This window comes from Vulpes vulpes, chromosome 13 (assembly GCF_048418805.1).
Source record: "Vulpes vulpes isolate BD-2025 chromosome 13, VulVul3, whole genome shotgun sequence".
Lineage (NCBI taxonomy): Eukaryota > Metazoa > Chordata > Mammalia > Carnivora > Canidae > Vulpes > Vulpes vulpes.
The window spans coordinates 9694606-9707188 of record NC_132792.1 but is presented as its reverse complement, the minus strand read 5'-3'; the positions used below and the strand labels follow the sequence as shown (position 1 = coordinate 9707188).

General features: G+C 45.8%; 1 protein-coding gene across 2 annotated transcripts in view; it reads right to left on the bottom strand.

The window, feature by feature from the left end:
- ASAP1 (ArfGAP with SH3 domain, ankyrin repeat and PH domain 1) overlaps positions 1-12583 on the bottom strand; it is a 357684-nt gene that overhangs the window by 311079 nt on the left and 34022 nt on the right. For both annotated transcript variants that reach the window (XM_072733909.1, XM_072733908.1), the window contains exon 2: positions 8579-8664. In XM_072733909.1, coding sequence (XP_072590010.1) covers positions 8579-8637 — 59 coding nt within the window. In that variant the 5' untranslated portion in view covers positions 8638-8664. The remainder of the gene's footprint in view (positions 1-8578; positions 8665-12583) is intronic.

Below are 12583 nucleotides of genomic sequence, written 5' to 3'. Positions count from 1 at the left end.
CCATCATTACAGAAAGTTCTGCTGCACAATCCAAACACCTAGACCTCTAAGTCTGCTTGAATAATGTATCTCATGCGTGTTACAGCAAGGCACTAAATTCAGTCATCATTTCCTACCACTTTTAACTGTATTAAGGCATCATATGCTACCTACAGATACATTATTATACCTCCCATATTGGACAGAAATTTGCTGCCTTACACCTATTTCCCCCGACACACTTCGAGAGCCTGGAAGGCAAGAATCACGCATGTATTATTTAGGTCTGTATACTTAGTGCCTAGAACGTAAATAAATGCTTGGGAATTCCTTAATTGGTCCACGTAACATAAATGAAATATGAAGCTGACGATGATTTGTCCTTGCTAAAAGCATTCACCAGCAGCACGTCCATTATGATGGCTAGTATTACAAACCCAGAAAATGACAAGTGTTGGCAAAGATGTGGAGAAAAAGGAATCCTTGTGCACTATGAGTGGGAATGTAAAGTGCTGTAGTCGTGGAAAATGGTATGGCAGTTCCTCAAAAAAAAAAAAAAAAGAAAGAAAGAAAGAAAAAGAAACCTAAAGTTACCATAAGATCCAGCAAATCTAAACTTCTGGGTATATATACCCAAAAGATTTGAAAGCAGAGTCTTGAAGAGAGACCCATATACCCACGTTCACAGAAGCATGATTCATAATAGTCAAAAGATCGGAGCAACCTAAGTGCCCATCGATGAGGGAATCGATAAACCGTGGTACCTCCATAACAATGGAATATGAGCCAACCTTAAAAAGGGAGTCTGACATATACTACAACGTGGATGAATCTTGAAGACACTATGCTATGATAAGTGAGGCACAAAAAGACCCAATACCATATGATTCCCCTTTTAGGGGGTACCTAGAGGAGTCCAATTCATGCAAACAGAATAATAGCTGCCAGGGCTCAGGGGAAAGGGCATATGGGAAATTGTCATTTAACGGGGGCAGAGTTTCAGTTGTGCAAAATGAAAAGAGTTCTGGAGATGGACAGTGGTGATGGCTGCCCAACAACATGAATATATTTTTAAAGATTTTATTTATTTGAGAGAGAGAGAGAGCAAGAAAGCACAAGCAGGGAAAGGGGTAGAGGGAGAGGGAGAAGCAGACTCCCCGCTGAGTAGAGACCTTGGGACCATGACCTGAGCTGAAGGCAAACACCCAACCGACTGAGCCACGCAGGCAGCCCAACATGAATATATTTAATACCATTTAAAAATTATTAAGATGGTAAATTTTCTAGGGGTGGTGGAAGGGGAGGGGGGCGGGGGGTGGGGGTGAATGGGTGATGGGCACTGAGGGGGGCACTTGACGGGATGAGCACTGGGTGTTATTCTGTATGTTGGTAAACTGAACACCAATAAAAAATAAATTTATTTTTTAAAAAAAGATGGTAAATTTTATGTTATGTGCATTTCAGCACAACTAAAAATATTTTAAATAAATTATTTATGTATATGTATGTGTGTGTATATAAATAATATACATATGTATGTATGTATTTAAAAGCATTTACCGGGACGCCTGGATGGCTCAGTGGTTGAGCATCTGTCTTCGGCTCAGGGAGTGATCCTGGGGTCCTGGGATCAAGTCCTGCATCGGGCTCACTGTGGGGAGCCTGCTTCTCCCTCTGCCTATGTCTCTCCCTGTCTGTGTCTCACATGAATAAATAAATAATAAACCTTTAAAATAAAATAAAATAAAATAAAATAAAATAAAATAAAATAAAATAAAAGCACTCACCAATACCAACCAGAGGAAACACATCAGCCTCACGCGCTTAGAGAAAAAGGCTTTAGAAGAAAGCTGTTCACAGTCTATGCACTGCACCACAGGTGAGTGCTGGCAGCAGGGGGAGGGAGATGCAAAGGTGAAACACAGAGGGAGGCTTTGTCAAAAGCCTGACCTGGAATCACACCTCCTCAGGGGTGCTTTTGTGACAATCCCAGGATGAAAGGATCCCTCTGGGTTCTCTAGAATTGTTCTACCATTCAGAGGCCTCAACAATAGCTCTCTGCACCTAGCTGACCATCAGAACTTTCTGCAAAGACTTCACCCTGGGAGAGTGAAGTCTGATCCATACATCTTGGGGGTCTTTATTTTTACAGGTTTCTGCAGAGGGGCCAGAGCTGGGAGCCCCATTCTGCAGAACCTATATTAGCCTTATATTATGCTTTATCTTTTAATGCGCCTCCTGTTTCCATCTTCTCATCTGGTTTGCAAACTTCTTGAGGGAGGGAACTGTGCTTTATCTCAATCCTAAGAATCAAAATCACTTGTGGAACTATTTTTTAAGACTACAGATGCCTGGGACCTACCACACATTTCTTAAGTCAGCATCTCCAAGCATCTGTATTCTTTTAAAAAGCCCTTAGAAGGGATTCCGAGCACACTCGGAGACCGAGACCTACTGTTCTGTGGGCTAAGAGTGCTTGATCTAGATGTTGCTCCACATTTGTTGAGTGATTGACAGATAACCTTTGCATAAGTATCTAGAAGGGAAACTGTGTGTGTTTCATCTGTGTTACTGATTCTTAGTATTTTATTTTATTTTTTATTTTTATTTTTTAAATTTTATTTATTTATTCATGAGAGACACAGAGAAAGAGAGAGAGGCAGAGACATAGGCAGAGGGAGAAGCAGGCTCCATGCAGGAAGCCCCATGTGGGATTCAATCCTGGGACTCCGGGATCACACCCTGAGCCAAAGGCAGATGCTCAACCGCTGAGCCACCCAGGCGTCCCTGATTCTTAGTATTTTATTATGGATATTTTGCACATGATTTAAACCAGACGGTAAATAAAAACAACAATTAACAGCTGGCAGGCACCTAACAGGGTCAGGGTGCTCATCATGTGCTTTCTACGTATGAACCCACTGAATTCTCCATCCATGTCTAAAGAAGGTACTGTGAATTGTCTCCACAGATGAGGAAACCAAAGCACAGAGGAATTAAGTCATTGCCTAAAAATTAAAGTTTTTTTTTTAACATGACATTTAGATTACAAGCATTCTCCTAACTCTAGAAAAGTGATCATAATTCTAATGGCTACAATCGTTTTCAGTGTTTTACTCTAATTTTTTTTTAATCATTTTGTCCTAATTTGTTAGTTCATTTCTCATTATAGGACAGGTTTTTATCTTGTTTGCAGCTGTTTACCATTTTAAATGCACACCTTTGTGCAAGGGCGGTATTTTCCGTATTTCCAAAAAGCCTTTCCTTAGGAGAGATTACGGGGAAATGTTCTGATGGTGAATGGCATGAAATACTGAACAAAAGTCTCCTTTGAGGGGAATGTGCTGAGTGAGGGGGCAAGCCCACTCTCAGGAAGGTGCTATATGCCTTGGCACAGCCCCCACCAGCGAGCACCAAATATCTACGATGGGCCAGGTGCTCTCGTCAACATTTTACATATAGATTTGATCCCATCTGGTCCTCACAAGATCACTAGGGTGAGGTATAGATGGGATGCCTGAGGCAGAGAAAGGTGAAGAAATGTAGCCAGGCTCACAAAACCAGCAAGAGCAGAGCCAGGATAGGAACTCACAGTTCTCACCACCACCTGAAAGCCAAGGAATCATGTCCCCATGATTGCTTCATCAGCCACCCCATGAAACAAAAACATATGAGAATGGCAGGAAAGGGCCCTGCCTGTCACCTGGGACCACACAAGAACACCTCCCCGTAAGTGCACCATGAAAAGGTCTGCTTCATTTCCCTGGCACATATTCCAGAATCACTTGCTCAGAGCAACACAGACTTGCTGACCTCTGGGTGCGCACCTTCTAGATGCAGAGAGGAAATGAAGAAGGGGAAGATAATGACACTTTCTCCAGGTCCCCTCATACGTGCTTTGCATCGTGATATATGTTTGTCATAAGCTGAACCATGTACCTCCTTCACCCAGTGTTAACATCCTGGAGTCAGGTGCCCAGGCACGTAAGTTTATTTGGGTCTTTGCAGATATAATTAAAATATAAATTAAGATGACATCACAATGGAGTAGGGCAGGCCCTTATTCCAATATGACTGGTGTCCTCATAAGAGAGAAGAGAGACCCACAGAGCAGGTTACGTGACAACCAAAGCAGAGACCAGAGGCTGTGGCTACCCAAGCCAAAGGACCCCCGAGCCTTGCCAGCACATACCAGGAGCTGAGAAGAGGCAAGGGAAGGTGCTCCCTTGTGGGTTTCAGTGACAGCGGAGCCCTGCCACACCTCGATCTCAGACTTCCAGCCTCCAGAACCGTGAGACAAGAAACTTCTATTGTTTTAATCACCAGGGCTGGAGTACTTTGTTACAGCACCCATAGAGAGGAACACAGCATGGTCCACTCTTTCAGCTCCAGCAAGACAGAAGCTATATCTTGTTCATCTTGGCATCCCAGCTACTGGAGCAGTCCCTGGCACATAGTAGGTGCTCAGAATGTGTTTGCTGAGTGAGCAAGTGAAAAAATTAATAAAGTATACACTCAGTAGGAGAAGGAACTGTGTCTTTTATTTCTACTAAGAGACAAGAGCAACTTAGGTGCTCAATAAGCTCCGGAAGGCTTTGCAGCGGGTCCTATTCATCTATGAGCCCGGGACTCAGCCTAGGGCTTGGCACATAGTAGCTGCTCAATAAATTTTGAAGGAGGGGAGGAAAAAAAGTGAAGGGAAGGAGGGCAAGCATCACGATCAAAAACACAATTTCCCAGTCCTCGTCCGGGTGACACCTTCCTCCCTTTATGCGTCTAACCAAGGAATGGCCAATGCCACGAAGTCACCAGTGACTTTCAAGCAGCCTCCATGATGCTGACAGGGCTTTCACAGTGAACTTGAATGTTGTTTTTCCAAAATGTGTTTTTCTTTTACATTTAGAAATCATAATGCTTCCCAACCCTTCCAACAATGTTAGAAATTCAGCTCAGAGTTGAGAGGTCAGCGCTTCTGTGTTCAGCCCGAGGGACACATTTCCCGTCCATGTGCAGCCTTCATTCCTGACCCCTGCCCTGTGGCCAAAAAGGGGCATCAGCTGGGCTCAGGGAAATTCGATTTGGGCTGACAGCTGGCGACATGATAATAACAGGGCGTCTGCCATGACCCTTTGGAAAAGCAAAGGAGGGCGGGGGTGAAGGGGGGTCACAGACGTTTCTCTGGGCCTTGGCTTAGGAGGGTCTAGAGTTTCCACTGGTTAGTATCTACATATGGAGAAAAACCCTGGAAATAAGGCCAAACTGATTTCTACTGCTGGCTCAGAATCCAATCCCACTTCCAGTTGCTGTCCTGGTGATATTTGGGATGAAAAAAAGGAAACACATTGTTCTTTATTCCCCTGGACATGAGCCTTCCCAGGGGTGGCACGTGCACAGTGGTGAGGTGTGATTTTAGTCATTCGTTCACACACACACACACACACACACACACACACACACACACACGTTAATAACCAAACAAACCAAGCAGGAGGTCCCCAAATTTAGGTCTCAATACACGTAAAAGTCTCTGCAGGGTTCCCCTACTGAGCTCCAAACTCTAACTCCTCTGTGCTCCAGGTGACACCAAGCGTAGAGCGACAACTTGCCCAGACAAACAAGAAAAAAGAAAAGCTGACCCCTTCTCAGGGCCGGTGAGCGGAGAACAGAGGGAAATGCTTCCTGCTTTCGGATGTAGCCCTCATGTGCCCGGCTTACCCACGGATGCTGGAGCTCCTCTCCCTCCCCGAGGCGTCTGTTGAGATGGAGACCTATGTTATGTTAGCAGACACAGATCTGCATGGGGGGGTGGGGGGAGTTGACATGTCCCTCCTGTGGCCCCAGAGGGTCCCCCACTCAGCCTAACCCTGTGGCTGTCATTCTGTATGGGATTTACCACTTTTCTTTTCCCCTGAGCAGAGAGCCCCATGAGGAGCTAGTTGTGCCTGCTGCTTGCACCTTTGTACCCCACGCACCCTGACCTGGGTCCTGGCACCTAAATCATAAGCAGTTGATCCACCTGTTATACAAAAGAGCCAACAAACAAATAAAAAGAAGCAAAGGTGGTGGGTCTTATGTTACAGTTAAGAAAGTACAGGCTTTTTGAAATCAGGCAGGTGTGGGTTTCACTCCTATCTACCGCCTACCTGCTCCATGATACGTTTTTATTGAGATACAGTATAAATACTTTATCGGTGTCACAGGTGTGCCATTCAAGGAGTTTTTATACCTGGGTCACCAGCACCCAGATCGGGGGACAGAACATTTGCAGAACCCCAGCAGGGGCCCCGTGCCCCACTTTCCCGTCACTGTCCTACCCACCCGACGGGAAGCCACTACCCCGCCAGCTGCAGGACGCCTGACACGTTTCCTACCCTCGCTGACTCTTATCTTCACATCGGGAAAAGGATACTTACCCCACTGTGAGGATAACATGTTTAAAATGTGTGTACAGTGTCTGCCACGCACCAGTGGTATGTACAGTAGTAACAGTCGTAGTCACAGAAGTACTAGGAGCAACAGTACCAGCAGCAGGAACGGAAGTGGAAGTAGCCGGCGAGGTAGTCAGGACAGGTAGTAGAAACAGTCATGGTGGTAACAGAGATAGTGGTGTTAATAGTAGAAGCGGTAGAGGCAGTGGCCGCTAACAGCTAGACAGCACTTATGTTCCATGCGCTGTTCCAAGGGCTCCACCTTAACTCATCGAATGCTCAAGGCAACCCTCCTAAGGATGCACAAAATACGATTTTACTGAAGCACACCACGGTTAAGTAGCTTTCCCGAGGTCATGTAACTATTGGAACCATGGACCGGGGTGTCAAACACCAGCAGTCTGGCCACAGGGCCCCTCCTCTTCCAAGCGATCTTTCAAGAACTTTTTGCTTGGCAAAACTAAGTTTGTCCTCTAGCATCTGCTCTCTTCTTTGTCTAGAAGAACAACTCTCCATTTTGGTAAGCACATGGTCTCATAGATTAAAGACCACATTTCCCAGCCTTCCTGCAGCTGTGCCAAGACTAAATTCCGGCCAATAGACGTAGAAGCAGCAGATACGATACCCAGAAGCATCCTTATAGGGAAAGAGCCTGCCTTTCTTCTTTTCTTGCTTTCTTCCTGCTGGTAAATGTGATGGCTGGAGCGGCGGCAGCTAGAGTGGACCGTGAGGTGACTTGGGATTGGAGGCCCACAAGGTAGAGAAACAAGAGCAAGTGCCTGGGTCTCCCATAGACTGCTGTGGCAGCCCTGTACGACTTGTGCCTGAACTTTCAGGTAAGAGGGAAATAGACCTCTATCTCCTTTAAGCCAATGTTCACTTAGATTTTACATCATTCATAGCAAAACCTGATTGTAAATAATGCACTGGGTTTTGCAAGTATAATTAATGTTACCTGAAAAGACACCTGCGGAACTACCACTTTTGTGTTGGACTCTTGATTTAAAAAAAAAAAACAAAATACAACATAACTTCAGCTATTCCTCTAGCAGACAAACTAGGAAAATAAGCAAACGAAGCATCAGTTACCCTGAAAGGTAGTAACAGTTCCTTGTCAGTTCATGTGGGGGTCATGTTAAAGCCTCTCAGGTTGGCCTCCCTGCCTCTAGCCTCTCTCATCCACTCAGGACACTTTTGCTTGTCTAATTATACTTAAAAACGATTTCCATCCTAAAACTTGAAATAATTACAACGCTCTATACGTGCCTACTTTTCAAAAGACACTTCATTGACTATTTTTTTCTAGCCCGCTCACAAAAAATATAAAACATAAATATTGTGATTTCCCTTTCAGAGGTAAAAGAAAAAAAAAAAAAAAGGAAGAGACAGAGAAGGTCAGTGACTTGCCTGAGGTCACACAGCAAGTTGGTGGCAAAGCCAAAATTTTACTTGTCCCTCCAGCACCCATGCTCTTTCCACCACACGAAGCTGATTTCTGGGGAACGCAGACCACAGCAGACTGACCCTAGGTCAAGTTACCCTGGCAAGTTTAAGATTCTCAAGACTCTATGATTTTTCTCTGCCTCTTCTTGGCCAGTGTAATTTTTCTGTCCTCCTCTAATACAAACCGCCACCCACTGAGGCCAGACTCTGTGGACTCTATCACATGCCCCTACACCAGGCCACCCAGGAGCAAAATGGGGCAGATTTTCCTGGAATCGGGAAAAACGGACTTCAGATTCAGCTGGGCATGTTCTCCATCTGTAAAATGAGTGTAGTAATTCCTCCCCAGTGGGATTGTTGCGTGGATTGAATGAAGTCATGTTTCTAAGCATCGCTCAGCTAAAATAGCACCTACTGTGGACGGTGTCCTCCTTGCTGCTACTCCTGGCTTCATTCTGGCACCACCACCCTGCCACCTTGCCTCCCGCACGAAGGACACAGGCGAGGTGATGGGAAGCACTTTGAAAAGTCTACCGCCCTACACATGTGTTTGCCACTAACGCACACCCACGGTGTCTTTGTCAGGTTGCAACAAGCAGTTTGATCAAATTCTGAATTACCTCCCCCCGCACCGCCCCCCCCCCCCGCATCCCACTGCCCCCCCCCCAAGAACCCCTCCGCATTTCCCAGGCTGGGCTCTCCAGACAGGATGGGCCGAGGCCACTCACCGATTCCATAGTGAATCTCTCGACGAAAAACTGGAGAGCCTGGAGGCTGAAGATCTCATGTCTCAGCCGTCACATCAGAGAATTACCTGGATGGGGGCAGGAGAAAAGGTGACACGCGTCATCCAGAGGGATTGGAGAGAAGACATGGTCTCAGGCCAAGGTGATTTCACCTGGGGGCCGGCATCCTGCTTAGGATGTTCTCATAGCACCGAGTGGCCGTCCGGGCATGGGAAGGAAGGCAGCCAGCAAAGCGGGGCCTTCGTGATCCACCTTGGGGCCGGTGTCTCTATCCTCGGATCTGTGCAAGTGTTCAGGGATCCGTCGTGCGTTCTATTTCTAGCTCTACAGTCGAGAGCAATTTACAAGTCATTAACTCCTCTAAACATGAAATCAAAGTGTGCTCCCAGGTGCGACAGACAGACAGACCCATGCCGCTGGGTGCATGGAGGCGGGGGGGGGGGGGTTGGGGTGGAGGTGTTCCCCCACTGCTGGCCAAGGGGACCACCCCGGAAGGAGGTAGAGCTATGAATATCCATATTTCAGGACAGCCCCTCTGAACCTGAGAGAGGATTTTAATTAATTCACGCATACCAAAGCGTAATTGCGGAGTGCACAGAGCACAGGAAGTCTGGGATAAAAGGTGTTATGTAAGGGAACAGCTTCAATATTTGCAGAATGGAGGGGAAATAGAGGTGGGGAGTGAAAACAAGATAAGCCAAGGGAGCTGCTGGGTCCTTCTCCAGTGATCCCTAGCTCAGCATGGTCCCTCCATCTGGGGCCAAAACCCAGGGACACTCTTGACCGTCATCTTCCTATCCCCATATCCGATCCATCCCAAGTCCTGTCTCATTTATTCCCTAAAGATCTCTCAACCTCTATTCTCCCACCAACACAGCCCTGGGCCAAGCCTCCACCCTTCCCACCTCGGCCCCCTTCCTGGTCTCCTCTCATCACCATTTCTCCCTCTGAAATCTGGTCCCCCATACTGCAGGCAGAACCTTCACTTTCCTTTTTTACCTTTTATTTTGTTTAAGGTTTTATTTATTTATTCATGAGAAACAGAGAGAGGCAGAGACACAGGCAGAGGGAGAAGCAGGCTCCATGCAGGGAGCCTGATGAGGGACTCGATCCCAGGACCACGAACTGAGCCAAAGACAGATGTTCAACCACTGAACCACCCAGGTGCCCCCCTTTCGTTTATTGTGGGGAATTTTATAGATACAAAAGTAGAAAAGAGTGTCCTATATCCCACATACCCTCGGACCAGCCCCGATCACCATCAACTTACAATCAATCTTTCCTCTCCCCACCTTACTGTCTCGAAGCAAATAATCTTAACCATTTCGGTCATACATAGAAGAGTATGTATCTGTAAAACCAGGTCTTTTACAAAAATACAAACTGCAATACCATTACCACACCTAGGAAGATTGTGTAATTCCTTGACATCACCAAATATCCAATGTTCAGATTTCTAAGAGTCTCATAAATGTCAAAAATGCTTTCTTAAACAACTTCTTTTAAATTCCAGATCCAAATAAGCTCTATGCTTTACAATTGGCTGATATGCAGAACGAAAAATTTGAAACACCAGTCTGATTGTGTCACACACACATACACCCCCCCACCTCTCGACCCCCAGCTAATCATTCTTCAATGGCTTCTCAGCTCTTTAGGATAAAACCAGAATCGTTTGTATATGGCCTTCTTTCAGATTCTGGAACTTGCCAAGGTCCTTCTGTCCCGGTCCTCTGCCCATACTGTTCCCTCTGCCTGTAAGGCTTCCTCACTTACTATCTTTGCCTAGTTAACTTTTGTACTACCTCAAATCTTACTTCTTCAGGGAAACAGCTCTACATTAGATCATGGAATGCATTTGAGTTTTCATTCATAATTACGTATGCATTCATGTGAATATTGATTAACATCTATTGCCGTACAGGCTGGGTCACTGCTCTGACTTCTTCGTTCCCACCCTGAATCTGAATTACACATCGGTGCCCTTTGCCATGTGACTTTATAGTCCTTCCCACGAGAACAGGTGGTGTTTATTCCTCTTCCCACTGGGTTCTGGACCAGACCACTGACTTATTTAAGCAATGGAATGTGGATGGAAGTGCCAGGGTATGGTCCCAAGTCTATCCCTCTTGCATTCCTATGAAGTGCCATAAATATGTCTCCCTAGTCCTCGTTAACTGCTACCTCTCAGTCTGGACCTCAGATTGATAATACATGGAGCAGATCTGAACCCAACCAGAAGTCCACCCTGAGCAAGCTGAACCCAACCTGATCCAGCCAAGCCATAGATCCAGAACCCCAGGACCATGAATATAAATGTCTGCTGTCAAGCAAGCTCCTGCAATCCTGAGGGTTTTTTTTTTTTTAATTTGGTAAAATCTGACTAATATACATGGAAACACAAATTTATGGACACCAACAATTATCAATACAGTTTGGGAAACAATGGAAGCCATGCTCATGAATAGCACAGGTAATTGGCAAGAAGACCCACTTGGTGCCAACCTGACCCTCACCATAACCCTGTAAGGTAGACAACACTGGGCCAGCTTTACAGATGAGAAAATTGAGGCTCGGAGACAGGAAATAATAATGTCCAAGACATTGTGTGCAGAACTGGAATTCTAACCCCAAGTTGTCTGGCTCAAGGAGTCCAAGTCAGGCTTCTCTTCCACAAAAGGGTCTTGTACATGCTCAAAGCAGCTACCACATGAGCCCCTGGTCCACCCACCCACCTCCACTCTTGTCTCATTTCCTTTAATGGGTCTTCAGGAGGGGCTGCTGGGTGCCCAGCCCAGTATCCCTAAGTTCCAATCCAGCTCTGCCCCCTGAGCAGAGCCTTGTCCTGGTCAGTGGGCCCCTCTGGTTCTCAGATCCCTTGTTTCTGAAACAAGGCCACTGATCCTACGTCACGGGACTGGTGTGAATCTCCAGAGAGAGGGCGTGTGAAAGAGCTGTGTGAGATGTGACAACAAAGTCAGCTTATATCCTGCTGCCCCGACTCAGAAACCACTCACACCAGCTTAGCATCTACGTGTATGTCAGTACCTCACCCATGCTGCTTTGGGACCCATTTATGCTCTGAATCTGGTTTTTGTTTTTTTGTTTGTTGGTTTCTTTCCTAATAGAGATTCTTTCTTTCCGCTTAGAAAAGGAATCTGGGTCCATCATGAAAAATACTAAGGCATAAGATAAAATCTGTAATTATCCTCATACCTACAGGTAAATACTGATGGGATTTTAAGGCTATTTCCTTCCTGGGATTGGTTTTTGTAAGGATGAAACAAGTAACGCCTTTGAATTAACACGATTTCCTCAGAACTGGAGAACTTGCGTTGAACTTGCATTCATTCATTCAATCATTTAATTTTGTGAATGATTTGTGTTTTGTGCCTACCATAGGCCAGAGACTTTCCTCACTGCCTAAAGTCAGAGCCAAGAGCCAAAGAGAGTTCATGACCTTGAGCAACAAACATTCATTCATTCATTATTTTATAATTCAACACATAGAGCCTACTACACGTTGCGCACTTGCTAATAATAATTAATCATGGGAGCTTCTTTGCTAGACACGGTAACAGCCTTGCTTATTATTAGAAGTTGGCCCTTACGATAAATGCATCTGGGTTAGAACTCAGAATATGGCTCTTTGATGAGTTATTTATCTCCTCACACAACAGTTTCCTTTTAAAATTGGGATACTTGAAGCCCCTACATCATACGGTCACTGTGAGAATCAGTGAGAAACGGCTGAAACACTGAGCAAAATGCTTGGTTCCCAGCATCCGATAAACGAATGGGAGCCAGCAGTGGTGGCAGGGATAGTGGGACCTCTTTTATCCTCGTAGCCATCCTACAAGAAGGTGAAACTCCCACACTAAGGAACTTGTCCAAGGTTAGGCAGGTTCCCGCTAAGGCGCCTGGAGCTCAGTTCCAACGAGGGGTCCTCTGCGAGATGTTGGGAGACCACTCCCCAGGACTGGCACG